Genomic DNA, 26,532 nt, shown 5'->3' with positions numbered 1-26,532 from the left:
GAGAATCTACTCAATCAATACCTCGTCATCTTATGTACCTCCTATCAGGTCACCCCCCCATCCTTTGTCTCTCCAAGGAGAAAAGACTGAGCTCTCTCAACCTGTCCTCATAAGGCATGCCACCCAATCCAGGCAACATCCTTGTAAATCTCCTCTGCACCCTTTCTATGGCTTCCACATCCTTTCTGTAATGAGGCAACCAGAACTGAGCACAGTACTCCAAGTGGGGTCTGACCAGGGTCTTATGCAGCTGCAGCATTATCTCCCGACTCCTAAACTCAATTCCTCGATTGATGAATGCAATTATCATTTTGAACCACACTAATTATTTCAATCAATCATGATTTTCTAATAATATTTCACAACTCTCTTTCAGACTGTTCAATTAAAATTGCTGCACTTGTAACCTTCCAAAGGTCCATTATATCAGTAATGTTGCAGCCTACTAGTGTGCTGATATTGCTACTAATCAGATAAATATTAACTTGCATTAAGTTGTGCAAAATTATTGCTAGTGACACAGTTTCATAAAAGTTTCCAGGTATAATAATATTTTATCATGGCCTGCAATCTCATTAAATGTTTACAAGACAGTAGGTGTCCTTTCTGCCTATCAAAACCATTCTGGCTCTCTACAAGATAAATTTAGCCATCCCAGGTCCTGTTCTTTCTAGATGGTAACCTAATTTTCTGAAAGCCATGAGTGATTCTACTTCAACTGGCCTCTCAAGTACTGCATTCTGTTAAAAATTCTGTTAGAGATTGCTAATGTTTGAGGGTGAAATCCAAAGACTCATTCACTAACTGACAAAGCTTGGGACAAGATTTCACATTATTTAACAAGAACAAACTTTTATTCCCACAATCTATGGTGGCACTGTTCCTTTATTCCATGGGCTTCAACTTTGCTGAGCAGTCTTATTGTGTGGCAGTTCGTCAAATGCATGTTGGAAATCTATATCCTCACATCAACTTGTAATCTTCATAACATAAGATATAGGAGAAAAGTTAGACAATTCAGCTCAGTGAATCCACTCTGCCATTCGATTATGGCTGATTGCTCCCCATCCTCGTTTTCCAGCTTCTCCCCATAACGCTTCACCCCATAACGCTTTACCAATTAAAAATCTGTTTAACCCCTCAAATTTACTCACTGTCCCAGCATCCTCCACACTTTGGAGTAGCAAATTCCACAGATACACAATCCTTTGGGAGAAGCCGTTTCTCTCAACTCCGTTTTAAATTTGCTACCTCTTGTCCTAAGACCATGACCTCATCCTAGAATGCCCCTCAAGAGGAAACATCTGCTCCACGTCTACTTCATCCAGACCTTTTATCGTCTTGTATACCTCAATGATCTCCCCTCATTCTTCTAAATTTCAGAGTATAGGCCTAAAGTATTCAATCTCTCCTCATGCGACAAACCCCTCATCTCTGGAATCAATCTAGTAAACCAATCATTAATCCTCCTTGTTACCTCATCAATAAACTCAAATTTGTTAGAAACAATTTTCCTTTAAATATATTCCGGAATTCCTTCATTCATCCTCACTTGCCTAATCGACCCACCCTCCTAGTATAAACCTTGTCTGATTTTCTTTGCTTTCGGTTCTGAAGGGTCATCCAGACTCGATTGTTGGCTGTATTCTCTGTCCACAGATGCTGTCAGACCTGCTGAGTTTCTCCAGTATTTTCTGTGACTGTTAGTCCAGGACAAATTTATTGTTTTTAAAAAAATCCTACCCTCTTTTGAACGTGTTTCAGCTACAATTTTCCAATTCTCTGCCACCCCAGTATTGAAGGAGGATCAGAAGATTATGGCCAGAACCTCTGTAGTTCCCACCCTTCCCTTGGAAATCTCAGATGCATCACATCTGGTCCTGGTGACTTATTAGCTTTAAAAACAGCCAGCCTGCCTTTCTTATGCCTTCTTTGTATCATTTTTTTCACTCACAGTATCTCAACTTCATCACCTTTCACTATACCTTTGGCAGCGTCTTCTTCCTTTGTAGAGAAGGATGCAGTTACTCATTTAGTACCTTAGCCGTGCAAGAAATAAGAGCTGGAATTAAAGCAAAATACTGCAGATATTGGAAATTGCAAATAAAAGCAGAAAATGCTGGAAAAGCTCAGTGGGTCTGGCAGCATCTGTGGATAGAGAAACAGAGTTAATATTTCCATAAGACATTAGGAGCAGAATTAAACCACTCAGCCATCGAGTCTGCTCCACCATTCAATCATGGCTAAAATTTTTCTCATCCCCATTCTCTCCTGCCTTTTCCCCATAACCCCTGATCCCCTTATTAATCAAGAACCTATCTATCTCTGTCTTAAAGACACTCAATGACCCGGCCTCCACAGCCTTCTGTGGCAAAGCATTCCACAGACTCACCATTTTCTGGCTGAAGAAATTCCTCCTCATCTCTGTTTTAAAGGATCGTCCCTTTAGCCTGAGGTTGTGCCCTCCGGTTCTAGTTTTTCGTACTAGTGGAAGCATCCTCTGCATATCTAGTCTACCCAGGCCTCACAGTATTTTGTAAGTTTCAATAAGAACTCCCCTCATCCATCTAAACTTCAGCGCGTACACCCAGAGCCCTCAACTGTTCTTGTATGACAAGCTCTTCGTTCCAGAGATCATTCTGGTGAATCTCCTCTGAACCCTTTCCAAGGCCATCATATCCTTCCTTAGATATGGGGCCCAAAATGGCTCTCAATACTCCAAATGGGGTCTGACCAGAGCCTTTTGCTGCCTCAGAAGTACATCCCTGGTCTTGTATTCTCAACTTCTCGATATGTGAACATTGTATTTGCCTTCCAAACTGCTGACTGAACCTGCACTTTAACCTTAAGAGAATCTAGAACAAGGACTCCTAAGTCCCTTTGTGTTTCTGACCTCCTAAGCATTTTCCAACTTAGAAAATAGCCCATGCCTCCATTCCTCCATGCAAAGTGCATAACCTCGAGGCTATAAGGGTCTGAAGAAGAGTTAAAAACATTAACTCTCTTTCCGTCTTCACAGATGTGGCCAGACCTGCTGAGCTTTTTCAGTATTTTCTGTTATTTATTTATAAATAGAGCTGAAGTAAACCTTCAAGCCTGCTCCACCTTCGACACTATTTTCCTGCCTGCTCCTGAGACACCCAAAATCTGTCTGTCTCAGCTTTAAATGGATTCAACATTAGAACACCCACAATCCTTTGGCATAGAGAATTCCAAAGATTCACAACCTTTTGAGTGAAGTAATTTCTCCTCCTCTCAGTCATAGATTCATAGATGTTTACAGCATGGAAACATGCCCTTTGGCCCAATTTGTCCATGCCGCCCGCCTCTCTTGTTTTAAACCCCTAAGCTAATCCCAGTTGCCCCTATTTGGCCCATACCCTCTATACCCATCTTACCCATGTAACTGTCCAAACGCTTTTTAAAAGACAAAATTGTACCCACCTCTGCTACTACCTCTAGCAGCTTGTTCCAGACACTCACCACCCTTTATGTGGAAAAAAAATTGCACAGCACATAAAGGAGACGATCTTTAGGACTTTTTCTCCCAATCACACCACTGAAGTTAAACATCACTTCTTAAGTATCTTTTTCCCCTTTTATCTTGGGTCCCGTTGTTCAAAATCACCTATTTTAACTCGACTTATAAATACATTCTGAATACAAGAATTCATTATCATAGAAAGTAGTTGACGCCAATACATTATGTGATTTTGAGAAGGAATTAGCTCCTGGGGCTAAAGAGATCAAGGGATCAGGGTATTGAATTTGATGATCAGTCATATTGATAATGAATGGTGGAGCAGGCTTGAAGGATGGAATGGCCTACTCCTGCTTTTATTTTCTAGGTATGATTCTTGTTTCTATTTAGTCTCTATATCTTCCCCTATTTACTCATAGAAGCCTTAACTATTTATTTTCACCTCTGAACTCCCTTTTGAAATTCAAAAGCTGAAAAACCAAGTTTCCTACTTGTGTTACGCAAATTTTAAATCCAACTTATTTACTCGCTATAACCCTCATTATAAAGACATCAACCTAACAACTTTAGCCTTTTCATCTTTTAGACTTCACAGGTAACCTGTCTCTAGTAACCTTCCCCCTGTTTAACCAATCCTGGACCACATCCATGTATAGCTTTCTTTACCTATGCAGACTATTAACATAATCCCCCAAAATATAATAAAATAAAATACATCGCCCATCATACCAAATAAACTCGATCCTTGACCCTTCAGATCATCATCTATTTCCAGCAATGTGATATTCTTATTCTGTACTGCCACTCCTGCTCCTTTCTATTCTTTCCAATCTTTTTTGATCACCTGGAATATATGGGCGGCGCGGGTTAGCAATGCTGCCTCGGTATCTGTGCTCAATTCTGGAGTTTGTGTCTTCTCCCCATGTCTTTGTGGGTTTCCTCCGGGAGCTCCGGTTTCTTCCCACACTCCAAAGATGTGCAGGTTAGGTTGATTGGCTATATTAAATCCCCTTTTAGTATCGGCTGGGGGGGGGGGGGGGGTGGGGGGTGTAAATACGTGGAGTTACAGGGTTAGGGCCTGAGTGGGATTGTTGTTGGTGCAAGCTCGATGGGCCAAATGACTTCCTTCTGCAATGAATGGGTTTTATGATTTGTATGGATTCTATAATTTAGTACCAATTCTTGCCCTTTAAGCAAGGTTCCTTTATCAGTACTTCTTCATGTAGCTATTTGCACCTGCAGCTCACCAATCTCATTTACCATGCTTCATTCAGATGTATATATTTATATGACTATAGCAAATTGAGATCATTTTGTACTCTTCCATTTTCTAATCCCACCTAATACCTCCCAATTTCTTTAGCCAGTTCAATCTGCTTGTCCCAATCCTTTGAATACTTAATTTTTCCTAATTGCTACATCCTGGTACTTGTTCCTCTGCCAAATAATTAAACCCTCTGAACAGTATCCCTTGTGGACAGAAATCCTGGCTCTGTTCAGATGCATCCGTCTGGCCTGCGCAGTCCTGACTTCCCAAGAATTTATAGCCTTTCATCCATCAGCATCCCTCCAGCCATGTGTTTATATGCTCTATACTCAGTGGTGTGTGGTACGGGGGACAGTTGGGAATTCACAACCTTTTGTGGTCCTCATTAATCTCCATTCTACCTCCCTAAAATCTGCCTGCAGATTTCCTTCCTCTTTCTGCTGATGTCATTTGGTACAGATATAGAATGTGACCTCTGGTTATTAATGTTCCGCTCTTAGAATGTGATACAACTATAAAATATTGATTTTTAACTTCACGTTTATGCTGTAAAGTTTTTTTTTAAATATGGGTTTAAGGGGAGCTACCTGAGGGTGGTACAGTGGTTTAGCACTGCTGCCTTACAGCGCCATGGACCCGGGTTCAATTTCTGGCTTGGGTCACTGTCTGTGTGCACGTTCTCACTGTGTCTGCGTGGGTTACTTCTGGGTGCTCTGGTTTCCTCCCACAATCTGGTTAGTTGCATTGACCCAAACAGTTGCCAGAGCGTGGCAACTCGGGGAATTTCACAGCAACTTCATTGCAGTGTTAATGTAAGCCTTACTTTCGACTAATAAATAAACTTTAAATATCAGCGTGCAGTTTATTTTGAGGGAACTGGAAGTTTTGTTTCCCATCCCAACATTGCAAAGTTGCTACAAATCATGACAAGTGTCAGAGCTTGAGTTGTATTTATGTGGTGAGGAGCTTTGCCATCTATTTTGAAGCTGCTAAAATATATCTTTGTGGAAACAACTGAGAGTATGTAATCCTGTGTTGATCATCAGCATCTTGCGTTGACAGTCAGGAGTATTTGAGGATTTCAGACAGCACTTTCATATGCTCTGTCACGATGTCAGTGTTTGTTGGTGTAACCAGGCTTCCTAGTGCCTCTGAACCACAACACACATGTCTAGTGCTAATAAATCAAATTCTCACTCTGGTACTTCATGCTGCTGTCACTCAATGAACTGGAGTGAGTGGGGCAGGAATATTGTACGAAGTCAAGTGAGTTTGAGGTAATGCCTGGTCTGCTTGGCCCATGGGAATACAAATGTAATTATTTCTTCCTTTTCGAACCAACATTCTGTCTGCTTAAATTACTTAAAATGCACCACTTCTATGTAAAATTTCAAACTATTTCCAAAGGACCATGTTATAGGAATATGACACTATTTTAGTTTTATTTCTTCAGATTAATTAGGTTAGAGAGGAAAAATAAACAAGTGTGAGGATATTTAGTATTGCTCATTTAAGTAGCAAAGCACAAATATCTTGTTACTTCTGGACTGTTATTAGGGTGTCAGCTATGTTATTGGCTAAGTCAGCTTTTTTTTAACAAAAACGTCTACAGGATGTGGGCATCACTGGGGGAAAAAAACGCTGGTATTTATTGTCCATCATTAATTGCCTGTTAATTGGTGGTGAAGCCTTCAGTCTGTCATACAGGTACACACACAGGCTTTTAGGGAAGGAGTTGCAGGATTTTGATCCAAGGACATTACCCTAAAAAAAAACCCTGCAGTAGTGCCTTGGGGCTGAGGTGATTGACTTCCAACAACAGTAATCATCTACTTAATGACATATGAATTAGGAGGAGGAGTAGGCCCTTGGGCGTACTCAGTCATTCAATAAAATCGTGCCTGATGTGTAACCTCAATCCTACATTCTGGGCAGCACAGTGGTTAGCACTGCTGCTCACAGTACCAGGGACCCAGGTTCAATTCCCAGATTGGGTCATTGTCTGTGTGGAGCCTGCACATTCTCCCCATGGCTGCGTGGGCTTCCTCCAGGTGCTCTGGTTTCCTCCCACAGTCCAAAAAAATGCTGGTTAGATGCACTGGCTGTGCAAAATTCTCCCTCAGTGTACCTAAACAGGCACTGGAATGTTGATGACTAGGGAAATTGCACAATAACTTCATTGCAGTGTTAATGTATGCCTACTTTGGACACTAATAAATAAACTAAATGTTCCTTGATGGCCTTCACCCCTTGTTATCAAGAACCTATTTAGCTTGGCTTTAAAAATATTCAAAGATTCTGTTTCCACCCTCTGAGGAAGGAATTTCTCCTCATCGTCATCTTAAATGGGAAACCCCTTATTTTTAACCAGTGATCACCTAATTCCTGATTGTCCCATAAGGGGAAACATCCTCTCCACATCCACTCATTTAAATGTCAATCAAGTTTCCTCTCACTCTTCTAAACTTTAGCGTTACAGACCTAACATCTTCAATCTTTCCTTGTCAGAAAACCCCACTCATCCCTAGTATTAGCCTAGTAAACCTTCTCTGAACTGTTTATAATACTAATACGTATTTCCTGAGATAAGGAGACCAGTACTGTACACAATACTCCAGATGTGGTCTCATCGATGCCCTTTATAACTGAAGCATAGCCTCAAAAAAATTACCTCTCAAACAATAACATTCCATTAACTTTCCTAATTACTTGCTGTATCAGTATATTTTAAAGCTTATTTATTAGTGTTACAAGTAAGCTTACATTAACACTGCAATGAAATTACTGTGGAAAATCCCCTAATCACACACTCCGTATATTAGCCTTAGTATGAAGCCTATAAGAACATAAGAACATAAGAAATAGGAGTAGGCCATCTAGCCCTTCGAGCCTGCCCCGCCATTCAATAAGATCATGGCTGATTTGTCGCTGCTCAGTTCCACTTTCCCGCTTTCTCCCCATAACCCTTAATCCCCTCTCTTATCAAAAACCCATCAACCCGCGTCTTAAAAATATTTATCGAGGCAGCCTCCACCACTTCAACGGGCAGAGAATATACTTCAGAGCTCTGCAATCTTTTTTATTTCTGCTTAAATGGACAATTTCACATTTGCCCACAATATATTCCATTTGCCAGATTTTTGCCCACTCGCTTTAACGCAGCTATGTTTAAGAACATAAGAAACAGGAGCAGGAGTAGGCCACCTAGCCCTTCGAGTCTGCCTTGCCATTCAATAAGATCATGGCTGATCTGAAGTGGATCAGTTCCACTTCCCTGCTTTCTCCCCATAACCCTTAATTCCCTTATCTGTCAGAAACCTATCTACCTGTGACTTCTTTAGCCTCTTTATGTCCTCTTTGCAATTATTTCCCTATCAATCTTTGTTCATCAGCAAATTTGTCAATCATACCTTCAGTCCCTTCATCCAAATCATTTGTATAACTTGTTAAAAAGTTGAAGACCCAGCACTGATCCCTGTGGTACACCATCATTCCATTCTGCCAACCAGAAAGTGACCCATTTATGCCAACTGTTTCCTGTCAGCTAGCCAACATATTACCCCCTACACCATGAGCTTTTAGTTTGCACAATAACCTTTTTGATGTGGCACTTTATCAAATACCTTCTGGAAATCTAAGTCCAGTACATCAATCAGTTCCCCTTCAACCATGGCACATGTGACTCCTTTAAAGAACTCAAATTGATGAAACATGATTTCCCTTTCACAAAACCATGTTGCCCCTGCCTGATTGTCGAGAATTTTTCCAAGTGACCTGCTGTCTTCTAACATTTTCCCTGTTTTGGATGTTATGCTAACTGTGACCTGTGGTTTCCTGCTTTTTGTCTCTTTCCCTTTTTGAATAAAGAAGTTAGGTTCGCTATCTTTCAATCTAATGGAAGCTTCTCTGAGTCTAGGGAATTTTGGAAAATTAAAATCAATGCATCAACTATTTCATCAGCCACTTTTTTCAAGAAATGAAGTCCATCCAGACCCAGAGATTTGCCAGCTGGCAAACCCAATACCACTTCCGTGGTGGTTATAATTTTCCTGAGTTCCTCTCTCCTATTTCTGGGATCTTACTTATGTCCTCTCTATGATGGCAACCAATGCTCGTTTTGTGCTAGGTATGAATCCAGCCAGTGACTTCAATTTTGTAGGGATCCTTGCTGTCATATTTGGTCAAATACTCTGTGTCTCCTCTTATTGTTAGTTAGTCTTTGTTGGTTTCAAGATTTATTTTCATGCTTTTGCAAATCGGTTTTAAAAAAAATTGCCTCAAATGTTTTGGTAACTTGCAGTATTTCTCATTGGTGATTGTAAGATAGGTCTTCAGTAACCTGCCTGCAACTGAGAAGAAAGAACATAATTTGATTTGATTTATTATTGTCACATGTATTGGGATGCAGTGAAAAGTATTATTGCTTGCATGCTAAAGAGACAAAGCATACCATACATAGAGAAGGAAAGAAGAGGGTACAGAAATGTGGTCCCATAAATAGGCTTGTGCAGATCTAAATGCATATTGGAAATTAGCCCTGCACTAAAATGCACCTACTGGGCCTTCACATTAGACTTTGAGATTTAGACACCACTGGACATCTCAAGCAATTCACTGCTGTAGAGGATTGCAATTTTGGGTTACTGGCAGCAGCTCTGTAATGAGTTGTGCTGGGGGCAGAGGAAGGTGGCAGTTTTTTTAGTTTATTTATTAGTGTCACATAAAGGCTTACATTAACACTGCAATGAAGTTACTGTGAAAATCCCCTAGTCACCACATTCCAGCGCCTGTTCGAATATACTGAGGGAGAATTTAGCACAGCCAGTGCACCTAACCAGCATGTCTTTCAGGCTGTGGGATGAAACCAGAGCATCCAGAGGAAACCAATGCAAACACTGGGAGAACATGCAAACTCCGCATAGACACTGACCCAAGCTGGGAATTGAACCCTGGTCCCTGGCGCTGAGAGCAGCAGTGCAAACCATTGTGCCGCTCACAAGTGGGGCTAAGTGGGAGCAAACAGTAATCTGTAGGAAAGTGGCACTGTCGCACCTCGCACCGTCACATCCAGGGATTTATAGTTTACAAAACTTTCTAGTGCTAGTCAGTAGTGATCCCTTTACATGACTGCTGATTAGGTTGCCTGTATACTGCATTTGACTGCCAAGTGCACTGTAGTTTATGTATGCGTAAGGCAGTGGAGATTGGACTCCTTTACAATACACTTGCTTTAACTGTTCTTGTTTTGTGTTGCAATATTGTGGGTGATGCCATCCTGGTTCAGAATGTATACTGACATGAAATTGGGCGTATTGCATGGTTTTGTGCCCCTTTTCTGCCTGCAAGATGGATGCAGCATTATCGGATTTCTCCACCATCATGTAGCTGCTGCTTTTAAAAGCCTGCAGCTGCTTAAAGGGTCAGAAGCCCAAACCAAATTTGGGCATGGATTGAAATAGAAGGAGGAGCAACACTGAGTCAGCAGTGGCAGGGGCTCCTGATTAGATTCTGATATACTTCTGTGAATATTCTGTAGGCAGAGACGAGGCAAGGAGAGATCACCCTCTTCTGTAGCTTCCTTTTGAGTGGTGAACAGCTGTAGAAGAGAGTGGTATTAATCTGCAGGAAGGTAATGCAGGCTGGTAATGTCATTTTGACATCTGTTTATACAATGTTTGAAACAATTTAAATGAATTTGAGATTAGTCAAGGTAAATGAAGCTGGGGTACCCATGCATATTCTGAATGAATGCTGGAAGCGCCATCTAGGTCCTCCATATCTACCATGGATGAGCATAAAGAAAGATTGATTTGCAATTAGATATTGCCTTTTCACAAACTCAGGATGTCCCAAAGCATTTTTGACTAAACTTCAAAAGTACTTCAATGTTGAAATATAGGAAATTGATGGACAATTTACCTCAGCAAAGTCACAGAGACCTACACAATGGGTAGATGTTTGTATTTCCCTGCTGACAGTTTTGTGGGAATGGTATAAAAGTTCTCGATTGCCTTCCCACTGGGTTCCTGCCCACCCCGACCTCTCCTCAATTTTATGTTGGGACAGTTTTTAGTTTGTTTATTTATTAGTGTCACAAGTAGGCTTACGTTAACACTGCAGTTAAGTTACTGTGACAATCCCCTAGTCGCCAAACTCCGGTGCCTGTTCGGGTACACTGAGGGAGAATTTAACAAGGCCAGTGCACCTAACTAGCATGTCTTTTGGAACGTGGAAGGAAACAGGAGCACCCTGAGGAAACCCATGCAGACATGGGAAGAACATGCAGACTCCACACAAACATTGATCCAAGCTGAGAATCGAACCCGGGTTCCTGGTGCTGAAAGATAGCAGTGCTAACCACTGTGCCACCATGCTGCCCAGGTGAGGTAGGCCAGCTGGTCTGCCCTTGCCCTAGTTGAAGCCTTCCAGGGCCAATTTTTGATCACTTAAGGGCAGTTTTCCCCTCCCCCCACCCCTTCATAGCCTCAACACAGCTTGGTGGGCAGTGCTCAGGGATTTGGGGTGATGCAGGCCTGGGGGAAGCCTGAAAATAAATCTGCCTCAGAGTTGCAGGGGTGGTGGTTTGCAATTGGGGGAGCCTCCTTTCATTACGTGGTGTTTGTCTCTCTCCTGTCCCTCAGACTCTGCCACCAACACCTCTAGGCCCTTGGGCTTCCCTTGCCCAGCAAAACTCACCCAGTCATCGGCTTTGGCGATTACTTGCAGATGCAGTCCTGACACTGCAGTTTCTGCCCCTGTAGGGATCAGAGAACTGTCAGCTAATCAGATTGGGAGGCCAGCTGAATGGGGATTTCTTCCCGAATGAGGGGTGGATGTTCCGCCTCCAGCCAATTAGCACTTGTTGGAGTGTTAAACAGCTGCGGGGCAGGCAGTATCGGAGGGGATGTGTTCTCCACCAACTTGAATAGTGGCATGGCAAACCCTACTATCTTAAATCACTGGGCAACGTAATACTGACCAGATAATCTGATTCAGAATCGTAGAATCCATACAGTGCAGGAGGCCATTTGGCCCATCGAGCCTGCTCTGACAACAATCCCACCCAGGCTCTATCCCCATAACCTCTGTAGTCCCCCTCGCACTAAGGGGCAATTTACCATGGCCAATCCACCTAACCATCACACCTTTGGAGTTGGGAGGAAACCAGACCACTCGGAGGAAACAAGGGAAGAATGTGCAGACTTCACACAGACAGTGACCCAAACCGGGATTTGAACCCAGGTCCCTCGTACTGTGAGGCAGCATTGCAAACCACTGTGCCGTTGATTGAGGGATAAATATTGATCAGGTTTCATAATAGTGCCATGGGATTTGTAGCAGCATCTCATTTATAAGATAGTACTTTTAGCAAAGGAACAATACGGTACTGCACTTAGTGTCAGCCTCGATCTTGTGCTGAAGTCAAGTGGCGTTTAAACCCAAAACATTGACTCAGAGGTGGACAATTCTCAAATTACAATAGCATTGCAAACCTGTGAGAGGGTTAATAATTTTAAAAATCACGTAAGCTGTAGCTCAGACACAGGGAAAGCCATGTGAATACCACAGGTCTTGGTTACGTAGACCCAGATAAGAATCAAGGACCATTCAATTGAACGATATGCAGCTGCAATTCATGTTTGTCCATTAGAACAAGGAACAATGGAAATGGTAGGTTGATTATACCATTGGTCAGAGATGTAACTATCATTGCTTGATGATACTATAATTAGGAAGATGTGCACAAGTTATAATTGGACAATTATACCCTTGTGAATGTATGATGTAAACCTAGTTGACATTTGAGTGGATATAGATTTAACTTCTGTGCAGATGTAAATCTTTCAGAGGCAACATGATTTTGTGAAGGGGGGGTCCCTGTTTCTCTAATTTGATCAAGTTTTTTGAGGAAATGGCAAAGATGATTAAGGGTAGGATGTTGTCGACATGGACTTCAGTAAGGCCTTTGACTAGGTCCCTCATGGCAGACTGGTGTAGAAGTGAAGTCGCATGGGATCAGAGGCGAGCTGGCAAAGTGGATACAAAACTGGCTCGGTCAAAGAAGATGGAGGGTAGCAGTGGAAGGGTGCGTTTCTGAATGAAGGGCTGTGACAAGTGGCATTCGTCAGGAATCAGTCCCGGGACCTTTGCTGTTTGTAATAAAAATAAATGGTTTGGAGGAAAATGTAACTGGTTTGATTAGTAATTTTGCTGACGACAGAAAAGTTTGTGGATTTGCAGATAGCGATGAGAACCATCAGAGGATACAGCAGGATATAGATCAGTTGGAGACTTAGGCGGAGAGATGGCTGATGGAGTTTAATCTAGACAAATGAAGTAATGTATTTTGGAAGGCTTAATACAGATAGAAATATACAATAAATGGCAGAACCCTTAAGAGTATCGATCGGCAAAGGGATCTTGGTGTACAGGTACACAGGTCACTGAAAGTGGCAATGCAGGTGGAGAAGGTAGTCAAGAAGGCATAGGGAATGCTTGCCTTCATCGGCCGGGACATTGAGTTTAAAGGTTGGCAAATCATGTTGTAGCTTTATAGATCCTTAGGCCACTTGGAATATAGTGTTCAATTTTGGTCGCCACACTACCAGAAAGATGTGGAGGCTTTGGAGAGGGTACAGAAAAGATTTACCAGGATGTTGCCTGGTATGAAGGACATTAACTCTGAGGAGAGATTGGAGAAACATGGTTTGTTCTCACTTCAGTGACAGAGGTTGAGGGCCAACCTGGTAGAAGTCTACTAGATTATGAGACAGAGTGGATGGTCAGAAGCTTTTTCCCAGGGTGGAAGAGTCAATTACTAGGGGCCACAGGTTTAAGCTGTGAGGGGCAAGGTTTAAAGGAATGTATGAGGCAAATTTTTTAAATGGAAGGTGATGGGTGCTTGGAACTTGTGGCGGAGAGGTAGTGAAAGTGGATACAGTAGTGACTTTTAAGGGGTGTCTTGACAAATGCCATGAATAGGATGGGAATAGGTCCCCAAAAGGGTAGAGGATTTTGATTAAGTCGGGCAGCATGGTTGGTGCAGTCTTGGAGGGCCGAAGGGCCTGTTCTTGTGCTGTAATATTTTTGTTCTTTGTTCGATTTGAATATGCTAATTTGTTGTACTTGATCTTAACTATGAATGACTGTTTAATTCCTGGATCGAGGCTTTTTTCTGGTGAATCACTAGTTGGAGCACTGGAACCAGTCCTTGCCGTATAGTTTGTGTTAAAGGCCTTGTCTGAAACTCCAAGAGTCTTTGTCTAGTTTTCTTGAATGTATGAGAATGAAGTACGCCGTAGTCCAAAAGCTGTATTTTTCTCCCTAACACCTGAGAAATTCAGTGCTTTATTGATGAAAAATGCAAAGGGAAGAAAATTGTCCAGAATCAACAGCAATGAAACGCCAAAGGACAATGGCTGTCATTCGCCTGCTAAGTACACGTGAAATGTTGAACTCCCTCAGGAAAGACACCAGAGAGGCAGTGGGAGATGGGGAAAATGTAAGTGAAGTGCTGAAATACTTTGATAATGGAAAGAATTGAATTGACCACTAAGTTGCTATAATCGCCAGAAAATTTTCTGAATTTTGTTTGCTCCTTTTGTTTTCCAAGGTTCAATACACAACATCAATTTCCTGTGAGCAGCCTGAGGAGTGACCTTCAGCTCTGTAGCTTTTCTTAAAAATAAAATTCCCAACTTTTTTGTATGCAGTACCGTGACCTCAGAATGTACGGTAATAAAAATCTTCCTCATTTGCTAACATAGTTTTCTTTTCTGTCTGATAGGATGATGAAATAGTTCTTCAGTGTACTACGACCATTGTCAAAGCGCAGATTAAGCTCTGCCTTTCTGCTGAAGGATTTGGAAATCGGCTGTGTTTCCTCGAACCTACATCAAATGCAAAGGTATTTCTACTTGCTAAAACAAATGTTTCGGCACAACTGCAGCAAAAGAGTGGAGTTGCACTGGTTTTTGAGGGAATTGCAGTGTAACTAATTTATCCTGTTGCAGTGTCTAAATCGCCAACTATTTGTGCTACTCCCAAGTTGTGCCTGCCAAAACGTCACTCGGCTCAGTATCATAACTCCATTTCCCCCAGGTCAAAGACCAGAAAACCCAAATTTCCCACACTTACATGAGGTGTGAATTTGTTTAAGCCCAAAATTTAAATGTACTGGCCCAAAGTCACCATTTATTTATTGTATTTTGTAACTATTTCTGGGTTTTATTCATCAAGACCTGTGTTTTTAATTTCATTCATGAAATGCTTTTTGTAGCATCAGAATTTGTTAGTGTATGAAGAGTGAATCTTGCACAATTGCATTTTCTTCATGTGATTAATGTATATGTGCTGCAGTTTGGTTTCAAACTTTAATTTTTGACATATTTAAGCCTGCCTATCTTACTGAAGCGAGATAGAGTATGTTCCATGCCTTCCCTGAGCTCTGGTTTGTTTATGCTGGTCTCTGTTTTATATTGTTGTTTTATTCCAATGTACTCTGAGATTTTGAAGAAATATCCATAAAAGTCACTGTTTAGAAAAGAAGTGTCAAAGCCAGTGTAACTCTTGACATCATTTCTATTCAGATTAGTTCAAGGAAATTCCAACCAGTTGTGATGATTACTGAAAACTTGATAGAGGATAAGGCAAGTGCAGGTTTGCTGATCAAATTTATATTGGTTAGGAATCAGCACTACAGTTTTTCTTCCCACTTTTAAGTCGCTTTCTTTAATGAATGAATATTCAAAGGAAAAAGCAACGTCCACAAACAGATTTTCAACCCATCTTTAATAGTTTTCCATAAATGTTTATCCTGTGTTTCTGTGAAGTTTGGGCTCTTTTAACAATCACACATTAAATCAAATTGATATGTCCTTTTAGTTATAGTTAATCACTGGATAAGTTTTGTTTTTATTGTTTGCAAATTCCTAAAGCTTTAATTCATTTACATAATTCTGCATGTTCCAGAGTTATAAAATGGTTATGGCTCAGAATGTCAGTCAGGCCGATATATCAATGCGATGTCTCTGCAAGGTCAACTCCTCTGGTCCCACTTACCCATAGCCTTGTGGGTGGTTTTTTTCCCCCTCAGGTACTTATCCAAGTTTCTTTTTGAAAATCATGATCGAAACTGTCTGTCTGTGCAACCTTTCCAGGCACTGCATTTCAGATCCTTTTTTTAAATCCCATATTATCATTTGTTTCTTTTGTCAGTCACCTTAAATTTTGTCCTCTGGTTTTTGGCTTTTGGTTTTTGCTAATTGGAACACTTCTTTTTTTTTCTCTTGGCCACTTCATGATTTTGAATATTTCTATCAAATTTCCTCTAATCCTGCCCTGTTCTAAGAAGAACCGCCCCATCTTCTCCAATCTCATCCACAACACTGAAGCCTCCTCATCTCTGCGCCTATTTTCATAAACCTTTTCTCTACCAGTTCTGTTCTTTCCACAGCTATGTCTGGGCTGGATTTTAAAATGGTAGAGGGTGCATGCTCACCATCTGCCTGCCACCATTCCATCCTGTTGATGGTGGGAAAAACGTGGCTCTCCTGTCTAGAGGCCAAGTAAGCCAATTCAGGGCAGATGTTTCTCTGCATATGGGTGTCTGCAGGCCTGAGGGGAAGGACAGTGGAGTGGGTCTGGGGAGATCCAAGGGAAGAGGGGAATGTTTGGGATGGGGCTGGGTGCTTCGTGGGTCTCGTCAACAACCCCAACCACTTCCCCACTCAGTCCTGGTCTTTTCAAACCCTCTTCCTCCCAGTGTGTTCCTTGGCAAAGTGTTCCTTATTCCCACCCCCAAAGTTTGAGTTGGTGACTTTAGTTGTGAGGGTAACTTAACTCTGTCTTAAACATGAACAGCAATCCATGCAACTCAGCTACATTCCTTGTATATGAATTTCATAATGGAGGATTGGCATTCTAATTTTCAATCCATTAATGGGTCTGGGCTCTAATTTCAAAATGTCTTTTCATTTAGCTACATGTTAAACTCATTGGGATATCGTGGAAAGCTGGGTTTAATTACACTGTGTTTAACTACACAGTAAAAATAATATGAATAATTTCCTATTAAGTCTGATATATTGTGTTCCAATTTATTCCTAAACATTTGTAGTCATTTTATTACCACTGCTTAAACTATTCTTGAAGGTTTATATTTCCAAGCACAGCCTAGCATGCAAGAAGATTGAATGTGTTATTTTTATATTTAATCATTAAAATGGGTCAAAGTATCAAAAGATTGGTCTTTTGAAGCAATTATTTTTGGGATAGTACTTTCTCATCTAAATTCTATTAATCGGAATTTAAAGACAAGTAATCAATTGTGAAAGCTTTCATTGTAGAATCAGAGCTGAATCTTATGTATCTGCCGCACCTGTAATTAGGATTGTGGGTTTCCAGAGATAAAAATGAACCAAGTTTTCAGGTTTGTCTGACTGAATGTGGGACAGTCATTACTGAAAAGTAGAACAAAAGAAGAAAATTCATAGCGAGCTCTGGAAAGTCACTGGTATAATGTAGGCTTTCCCAAAGGATGCTTAAATGCTGACTACTTAACTCCGAGTACTCTGAAGCAGTTTAAGAATATAGGGAATAAGGAACATGGTGGGCCATACAGTCCCCCATGTTGACTTTGCCATGTGGTAAGGCCGTGGCTGGACCCTACATCCACCCCACTTTCTCACCCTGTGGCCATATCCCTCAATTCCCTATGTGCCCAGAAATCAGTTGAGTTCAGTCTTTGAATATATTGTTTAGTTGAACATCCATAGCCCTCAGGAGCGAATTCTAAAGATTCACCACTCTTTGAGTGAAGAAATTTATCTTAGCTCTAAGTGGCTTATTCCTTATCCTGAGGTAAAGATCAGTAAAAATCTGGGTGAGACTGAAGGAGGATGGAGGGTTGAGCAGGATGGGGTGGTGATCAGGATGGTGGGGTCCTCTTGGAGAGGTGGGAGAAACAGATTAGAAAGCGGAGGAGGCGGGGAATTGATTAGATGGGGAGAAGATTGCCCGTCAGGTGATCTACTCACCTTGGGGAGGTAGGGAAGGGTAGAGGTTGATATGGGATATTAGAGTTGGGGAGGCGATGCAGGGGCTTTGTGCTGATCGGAGGTGATGTGTGACGATGGGACAGATACCTGGGAGCAGGTTGGTGGGATGTGTGTGTGATCACACAGGCGTCTCTGGCTGGATTCGGGTTATTAACGTGCAGGCAATTTTGCTCAATCCACCAAGTCTTTACCTCGATGGAGATGCCAGGCTCCCTGATATTCAGGAAATCTACCTGGCAGCAATCAGTTTAAAAACTGAATGAAAATAAGGCTCACTCTTCATTATCATGTTTAAATTTCCAAGTCCCCTCTGTGAAGGGGATTGGCTGCCTGCCCAACTTGGGCTTCTCTGAAAGGGGGGGCATTGGAGGCCAGTTTGCCGGGGAAATACATTTTTTCAGACTCAACTGACCACATCCCACTCCTAGCTGACTTTAAGGTTAAAATTCAACCCAATGCCCAGAGTTCTAGATTCCCCCGTGAAGGGAAACAGCCTTTGAACGAACCTGTGTCCTGTGAATTAGCCCTCTAAGAATTTAATGGGCTTCGATGAGATTGCCTCATTTGTTTTCCTTTTATTTCATGAATCAAGCTAGTGAACCTTCAATGCAATCCCGTTAAGGCAATGATATCCTTATTTAAGGAGACTAAAACTGTACGTGATACTCCTTGCATAGTCTCAGCAAAGCCATAATTAATTGCAGCAATTCTTTTAGTCTTGCAATAAAAGCTGATGTACCATTTGCCATCCCAATTGCTTGCTGTATCTGCATATTAACTTTCAACAGCAGCAAAAACGTAATGAATCCAAGGAACTTCACAGGAATGTAATAAAACAAAGTATCTCAGCAAGCTACATAAAAAGATATTAGGTGCAATGTCAAAAGATTGGTCAAAGTGCCTCAAAGGAGAAAAGCAAGTTGGGAGGGCATTCCAGAGCTTTGGGGGTTGTGACTCATGGCAAGGATTCCCAAATCCCTTTTAATGCTAATCCTATTTTGCTAGCCACTCACTTTTTAAAATATATTCTGCTTTTCCGTTCTTCCTACCAAAGTGAATCATTTTATATGCCTTTTACCATCTACTTCGACAGTCACTTCAGTCTATATCCCTCTGCAACCTCCTCACACTTTCGCACTAACTTTGCACTGTCAGCAAACTTGACATATGTTCCACTCAGTTCCCCACCTAAGCCATTGATGTAGATGGATTGTAAATGGCGGCAAACCAGACAGGAAGCTTACTGCAGTTATTTCCATGAGGCATGGTGTAAATGCCTCCTTTATGCCTACCCTTTTCTTGCTCTTAAATAACCAAATATTACCCTCTCAATCACAGGAGCCCTAATTTTGTGCAGCGCTTTACTGATTGTCAATTCAAACCTGAATGTATTTCCTCTTTCTTCTACCCTGCTAGTTGCTTCTCAATAAACTTGAATATCCTTGTCAAATACAATTCCACTTTCATAAAACCGTGTTGACTCTGTCTCCTTAACTCACATTTGTCAGTCAGCATGTAAAATTGTTTATTAAGTTGGGTAGAGGACAAAAATACTAATTACTGTAAGTGCCTAGAGATTCCCAAAAAAAAAGACCATTTTTAATGAGCAGACATTTTATCTAACAACAATTCCATGGGCTGATTTGGAAAGTGAGGGAATCAAAGGTATTTCCAATTGGGGAAAATGTGGGGTTTGTTATGACTTCTGAGTTCCTTGGTGCAAGGCTGAAGGACATTTACTGAGTTTTCAGGTGAGGGGATTCCAGAATGTTTTAATTTTGGCGGTTTGCACCCATTACAAAATTAATGTCCTGATATGCTCTGACAAAGAACATATTGATGACTTACCTGCTTCTGATATGTACTGTGACAGACCGTAAGAAATAAACAACATGCTGTGTGATGGTGACTGGCAGTCACTGGCAAAATATATAGCTCCTGGTTCAGCATACTGTGAATGTTGTTGCAATAGGTTGCTGACAGCCTGCCTGATGTCTTGCAACCTCCACCTCTCGATTAGGAAGTTCAACCTGGCAGTTGTCTCATGTGCTGTGGCACTCTCCTCTTACCAGTAAACAGGGGCAGGAGGTGGTCCTTTTTTAGGCACCTAATTGCCACAGTTGGCCACCACATTTGCCATTGTTGAAGTGCTGAGATGATGAGAATATGTGGGTATTACTCCTGACCAAGTTATGTTACTTAGGATCCATTACAATCTATTTACTGTAGCCTGAAACTCCTCATCTTATTTGAATATCTTACACTATAAGGTACTTGAAATATGCGTGGAATCGGCTACCAGCGGTGGTGGTGGAGGCAGATTCGATAGGGTCTTTTAAGAAACTTCTGGATGAGTACTTGGGACTTAGTAGGATTGAGGGTTATAGGTAAGCCTAGTAGGTGGAGTTGTTCAGTGCAATTTGTGGGCCTGTTTACGCTGTAGTTTTTCTATGTTCTATGCTTATCATTACAGTTTTACTTGGATAAGAACCCGTAAATTGAAAACAGTATTGGTCAGCTGGATTTATAGAGTCATGGTTATTTATAGCGCAGAAAGAGGCCTTCCAGCCCATCTAGTCCATGCCAACCCCCTACTAAGCAATCCAATCATTCCCACTCCCTTGCTAAATCCCGTAGCCCATAATTTAAATTCATATCCACCTGATTTCCTTTTGAAATTATGGATTGTTTCTACTTCCGTCAGTGGGCAGTGAATTCCAGGTCATAACTATTCACTGCATTTTTAAAAAATTATTTTTCGTATTCCCCCACATGTCCTGCTCAAAATCTTTGTACCATCAGCTAATTGGAAGAGCTTTCCCTCTTCTATCTTATCTAGGCCTGTCATAATCTTGAAATTTCCCCTCAATCTCCTTCGCTCCAAGGAGCATGATCCCAGCCTTTTCAACCTAACTTTGTAACTAAAATTCCCCATCCCTGGAACCATTCTGGTAAATCTCCTGTGAGCTTCACATCTTTCCTAAAATGTGGTATTCAGAACTGGCTGCAGTACTGTAGCTTAAACTTATGAAAATTCAGCATAACTTGCCTGCTTTTATACTCCATGCCTCCATTTATGAAGACTGCGATCCCATGGGCTTTGCTAATCCTCCTCTCAAATAGGCAGCACAGTGGTTAGCAAAGATGCCCCTCAGTGCCAGGGACCCAGATTAGATTCCTAGCCTAGGTCACTCTCTGTGCAGAGTATGCATGTTCTTCCCGTGTCAGTGTAGATTTCCTCCGGGTGCTCAGGTTTATTCTCTTTCTGAAAAATGTGCTGATTAGGTGCATAGGCCATGACAAATTCTCCCTCCATATACCCAAACAGGTGCCTGAGTGTGGCGACTAGGGGATTTTCACACTAACTTGATTGCAATGTTAATGTAAGCCTACTTGTGGCCCTAATAAATAAACTTTTTTAAAAAATGGTCCTATCATCTTCAGAAACCAATGCACACAGACTTCTCTGTTCTTGCACAATCTTTAAAACAATGCCATTAGATTTATGTTGCCTCCATTTCATCTCTTCTTCCAAAATGTATCACCTTCCTTATTAATTCTCATCAGTCACTTGTCTAACCATTTTGCCAGTCTATCTATGTCCTGTTTTGGCAATTCATAGCACCACAGTTTGCCATGTTGGCATCTCAGCATATTTTGAAATTTTACTCTCTTCCAAGATACAGGTCATTTAAATATAGAAAAAGACTAGTGGTCCTCACACAGAGCCTTGGGGAACACCATTGTCTACTATCGTCCAGTCTAAACAACAATCATTTACCACGACTTGCTGCTTTCCTTAAGCCAATTTGGAAAAAATCCATTTGGTTTAATGCATTGCACTGACATTAATGCTTGCTTCATTCTTACCTGCATATGTGAATCCTGTAGCTGATCGTTCAACAAAATCTGAAAACTACTGTCAAGGGTTTCCAAGTAAGTTTATTCTTACTGTTGTACATGTATGATACAGGGCTTTGCCATGTAAACTTGGCTGTTTTTCAAATATTTTGAAACTATCTTTCCATTTTGCACATTTCCAGTGACTGAAGCAAAGGGTCCACATGTTGAAGGCCTTTCTTTTTAAAAAGCACGCTGTCAGAAAACCATATCGGCAAAAAATTGATTTCCTACAATTTCATATTCTTGTTCAAGTAGATTGAACTATGGGTGATTTTCTGAAGTACAAAATAGGTTATAGAGCAATTAGCTACTGAGCTTGTCAGCTTACTTCATGACATTTTTAATTTTGTAACTTGGTAAATTGTTTTAAATAATTTAACAAACATGGAAATGGATCTCTCAGTTAAGCTATGTAAAATACAGCAATAAATTTGTATTTCCCTTCTATTTGCAGAATGTTCCTCCAGACCTTGCAATCTGCAGCTTTGTACTGGAGCAGTCGCTCTCTGTGCGAGCTCTGCAGGAGATGCTGGCTAACACTGTCGAAAAGGGTAATGAGGTAGGTCTGCAAATATTATAATTGGATAACTGATATGTAAGAAAAAATATCTTCCTTTGAATCAACAATCCAAGTTCCTTGAACTTGTTAAACAGTTTGTCTATTATAGATTATAGAACTTTTGAGATGAACATTAAAACATTGTAATTACATAATTATAGGTGAGAGATAAAGAACACAAGCTTGGTACTCTATATTTGACATTGGTTGTGTGACTTAGCAACAATTTAAACATGTTTAAATAAAGTAAATCTCTTTATAATTTGTTTACCGTACTAAATATGTATTTTATCCTGAAGTAATTCTCTCGTGTAGTTGCAGTATTTCAATAATATATGTCCACTGATACTGTGTGCTTAGCTAGTTAGTTAAGATGAAGAATTTACAGATGGATTAGTTCATAGAATTAATGATAGATGGGATATCTGATGCCAATGTGGTCCCCAAAGTTGTTGAAATTTAATTCAAATATAATTTTGGAAGAAAGGGAAATTATGATAAACTTCAATCTATTAAGTTTAGACTTTAGCTTGAAATCCTTTTTAAACAGTCTTCCTGGATGTAAAGCTTAGAAATAATGAAATGCAAAGCCTGCTGAAATGTGCAAAATTGTATATCTCAGTGCCCGTCAGGGATATAGGACTGCATTCACGTTGGGTCTTATATTGTTTATCCATCACTTATGATGTTCTGGTCATCTTATTGTGCATGGAAAGAGCTTGCCTGCAATCTAATAAAATGTTCATTTTTTTTTCCCCTTGGAAACATTTTATTATCAACACTATTATTTTCCTATAATGTTGAAATATTTTTGAAATATTTTGACCTGTACGTGTCCAAATAGGATAAAATAATAGATTTACTGTCATTATTTGCAGATTTTGTTTGAATGTTTAGCTATAATTTACCATGTGTTAATCCAACAGCACCAACATTGCTTTATATTCCAGCACCCAATGAGCAGGCGAAGGGCGGGGAATCCGAGGAAGAAATGAGTGATAAATTAACTGTATTGTGTTCCGATTTGCTGCTATCTCAGTAATGTGTATTCAGATTAGTCTGCTGATTGCTAACCTTCAACTAAATTCCAATTCCAACATTTTGAACTCCATGTGTATGAAAGAAAAAAAGTGTATAACAAAAGACAAATCAATGGGAGAGTGAGTTATGGGCCAGGACTATTGAGGTTGGTGAAGTGAATGTGAAATATTCAACAGTAACTAGTCCTCCACACATTTAGTAGGAAGAAGGCGGGGGGGGGAGGAATTATTTAATATTTATTTAATCAATGCTTTTATTACCAGTGAGTGCTTTCACTATGCAAGTTCATTACAGAAATCACGCAAGTTAAGTTTATTTTAAAGTGTCAGTGATGTGATGAGTCTTTTAATGGTTTCTTGTTATTGATCAAACCATAAATGAAAGACATCAAAGGCTTTATAAAAATAGTTTATGATGAAAAATTTACAAAGTGTTCTCCAAACTGACTGCCACCTCAAAGAGCTGGATGAAAAAGTGGCAATTTTTGTCATTCTCTTCTCCACACTCATAGACTGGCTTAATAAGTTTTATAGAAGCCATATGCTGAGCACACATATATGAAAAGGCATCCTGGTGCTGTGCATGAGTGGATCTCAATATATCTCCCACACCTGCATCATGGCACCTGAAGGTTCTTTGTTCTTTGTGTTGGATTTCTAACTGCTACAAATCTACAATACTGTTTCCAATCTTGATTATGGATAGATTAATTAATTATGTATTACTTTTCAAAAATATTCTCTAAACGTGTTCGGATTTATTCTCCAATAGGTTTTATTGACAAAAAGTAACAAAGAATCAGTAGGGCAGCACAGTGGCACAGTGCTTAGCATTGCTGCCTCACAGCGTCAGGGTTCAATTCTCGGTTTGGGCAACTGTCTGTGTGCAGTTTGCACGTTCTCCCCATGTCTGCATGGGTTTCCTTCCGCAGTCCGAAAGACATGCTGGTTAGGCGCATTGATCTGAGCGGAGTGTGGTGACTAAGGGAATTTCACGGTAACTTCATTGCAATGTTAATGTAAGCCTTGCTTGTGACTAATAATATAAAAAAACTTTCTAAAGTGCAAATTTGAGGTTTGCCTTGAGTGCAGAAAGTGTTCAACTGGATTACGGTTGTACAGTATACTTGGTAAAGTAAATAAAGTCTCTGTGGATACATATCATAACTTATAGAAAGCATGTTATTAAACTGGAAAGAGTGCAGAAAAGATTTACTTAGGATGTTACCGGGACATGATGGTTTGAGTTATAAAGAGAGGCAAGATAGATTGGGACATTTTTCCTTGGAGAGTAGGAGGCTTTGGGGTGATCTTATTGAGATCTATAAAATAATGAGGGGTATAGATCAGCTAGATAGACTATCTTTTCCCAAAGGTAGGAGTCTAAAGCTAAAGGGCATAGGTTTAAGGTGAGAGGGGAGAGCTACAAAGGGATCCAGAGGGGCAATTGTTCTTACACAAGGTGGTGAGTGTCTGGAACTAGCTGCCAGAGATGATGATAGAGATGGGCACAATTTTGTCTTTTAAAATACATTTAGGTAGTTACATGGGTAAGATTGGTACAGAGGGATATGGGCCAAACGCAGCAACTGGGATTAACCTAATGGTTAAAAACTGGGCCAAAGGGTCTGTTTCTATGCTGTAAACCTCTGACTCTGTACAAAATGCTGTAAATAATTCACAATTACTGATGCACACAATCATTGCCTAAAATCCAATCATCCCCATGTCATAATTCTCTATGTTAAATCTGTTTTGGAATATAAAATATCTGTTTTAGAATATAAAAGTAAAAGGTCTTGCTGCAACTGTACAGGGTACTAGTGAGGCCGCAGCTGGAGTACTGTGTGCAGTTTTGGTCGCCGCATTTGCAGAAGGATATATTGGCCTTGGAGGGAGTGCAGAGGAGGTTCACTAGGCTGATACTGGAGATGAGGGGGTTGACCTATGAAGAGAGACTAAATAGACTGGGTCTGTACTGGAGTTTAGAAGGCTGATGGGGGATCTTATAGAGATGTATAAGATAATGAAGGGAATGGATAGGGTAGAGGTAGAGAGATTCTTCCCGCTTAGAAAGGATAGCAGGACTAGAGGACACAGCCTCAGGATAAGGGGGAGGGGGGACAGTTTAGATCAGAGTTGAGAAGGAACTTCTTCACTGAAAGGGTGGTGAATCTCTGGAATTCTTTGCCTGTTGAAGTGATGGAGGCTACCTGGCTCAATATATATTTAAGTCACAGGTCATAGGTTTCTGATAGACAGGGAAATTAAGGCTTATGGGGAGAAAGCGGGAAAGTAGAACTGATCCACTTCAGATCAGCCATGATCTTATTGAATGGCGGGGCAGGCTCGAAGGGCTAGATGGCCGACTCCTGCTCCTATTTCTTATGTTCTTATTCAAAAAGCACTCCTGCAATGTGCACAGCAGTCTGAATACAGTAAAGGAAGTGCAGTAAAGCCAAAGAAATCCTGTACCATTTAACTGTACTGTTGAACACTCATCAGTGTTGGGAAATCACTGGCACTGCATTAAGCTGAGGACTTGACTACTTCAGCCACCAATGGGGACTTGCTTGAGTCTGACAATGTCCAGGCAATGCTGCGAAACTTCTTGCATTCTTGAGTGTTGCTAATTCATTGACATGTTAGCATAAAGAGCATGCCAGTATTAAGACAATACCATACTCACACAGATGGCACAGTGGTTAGCACTGCTGCCTCTCAGTTCCCGGGACCTGGGTTCGATTTCCAGCTTGGGTCACTGTCTGTGCAGAGTCTGCACGTTCTCCCCATGTCTGTATGGATTTCCTCTAGGTGCTCTGGTTTCCTTCCATAGTCCGGAAAATGGACTTCCAGGGCCCTCTGACCTTGTACTCTCTTTAAAAACGTTCCATCAAGTCTATGTTGCCTCTTCCTATCCATTCTGGTTAGATGCTGGTTAGGTGCATTGACCGTGCTAAATTCCCCCTCTCCTGAACAGGCGCCGGAGTGTGGCAACTAGGGGATTTTCCTAGTAGCTTCATTATATTAATGTAAGTCTACTTGTGACTAATAAATAAACTCCACTTCATACAGAAGTATTAGGACAAATTAAATTTGATTCTGTACAAAGAATTAATTATCAGTCCAGTAACACAAGAATCTCCTTTCACAATGGCCGCAGAACTGCTGCTGAAGTAATTCATTCATTATTGAATAAACTTTGAGCCATCTTCTCTGAGATT

General features: G+C 40.8%; 1 protein-coding gene across 11 annotated transcripts in view; it reads left to right on the top strand.

Moving 5' to 3' along the window:
* LOC145337795 (ryanodine receptor 1-like) overlaps positions 1-26,532 on the top strand; it is a 448,949-nt gene that overhangs the window by 24,022 nt on the left and 398,395 nt on the right. For all 11 annotated transcript variants that reach the window (XM_080182647.1, XM_080182646.1, XM_080182643.1 and 8 more), the window contains exons 2-3: positions 14,536-14,655; positions 22,164-22,268. In XM_080182647.1, the coding sequence (XP_080038773.1) occupies positions 14,536-14,655; positions 22,164-22,268 (225 nt within the window). The remainder of the gene's footprint in view (positions 1-14,535; positions 14,656-22,163; positions 22,269-26,532) is intronic.

The sequence above is a fragment of the Carcharhinus amblyrhynchos genome, unplaced genomic scaffold, assembly GCF_965287045.1.
Source record: "Carcharhinus amblyrhynchos unplaced genomic scaffold, sCarAmb.v2.hapA scaffold_75, whole genome shotgun sequence".
NCBI classification, from domain to species: domain Eukaryota; kingdom Metazoa; phylum Chordata; class Chondrichthyes; order Carcharhiniformes; family Carcharhinidae; genus Carcharhinus; species Carcharhinus amblyrhynchos.
The sequence above is the reverse complement of the archived record's forward strand: the minus strand, read 5'-3'. Positions and strand labels throughout refer to the sequence as shown.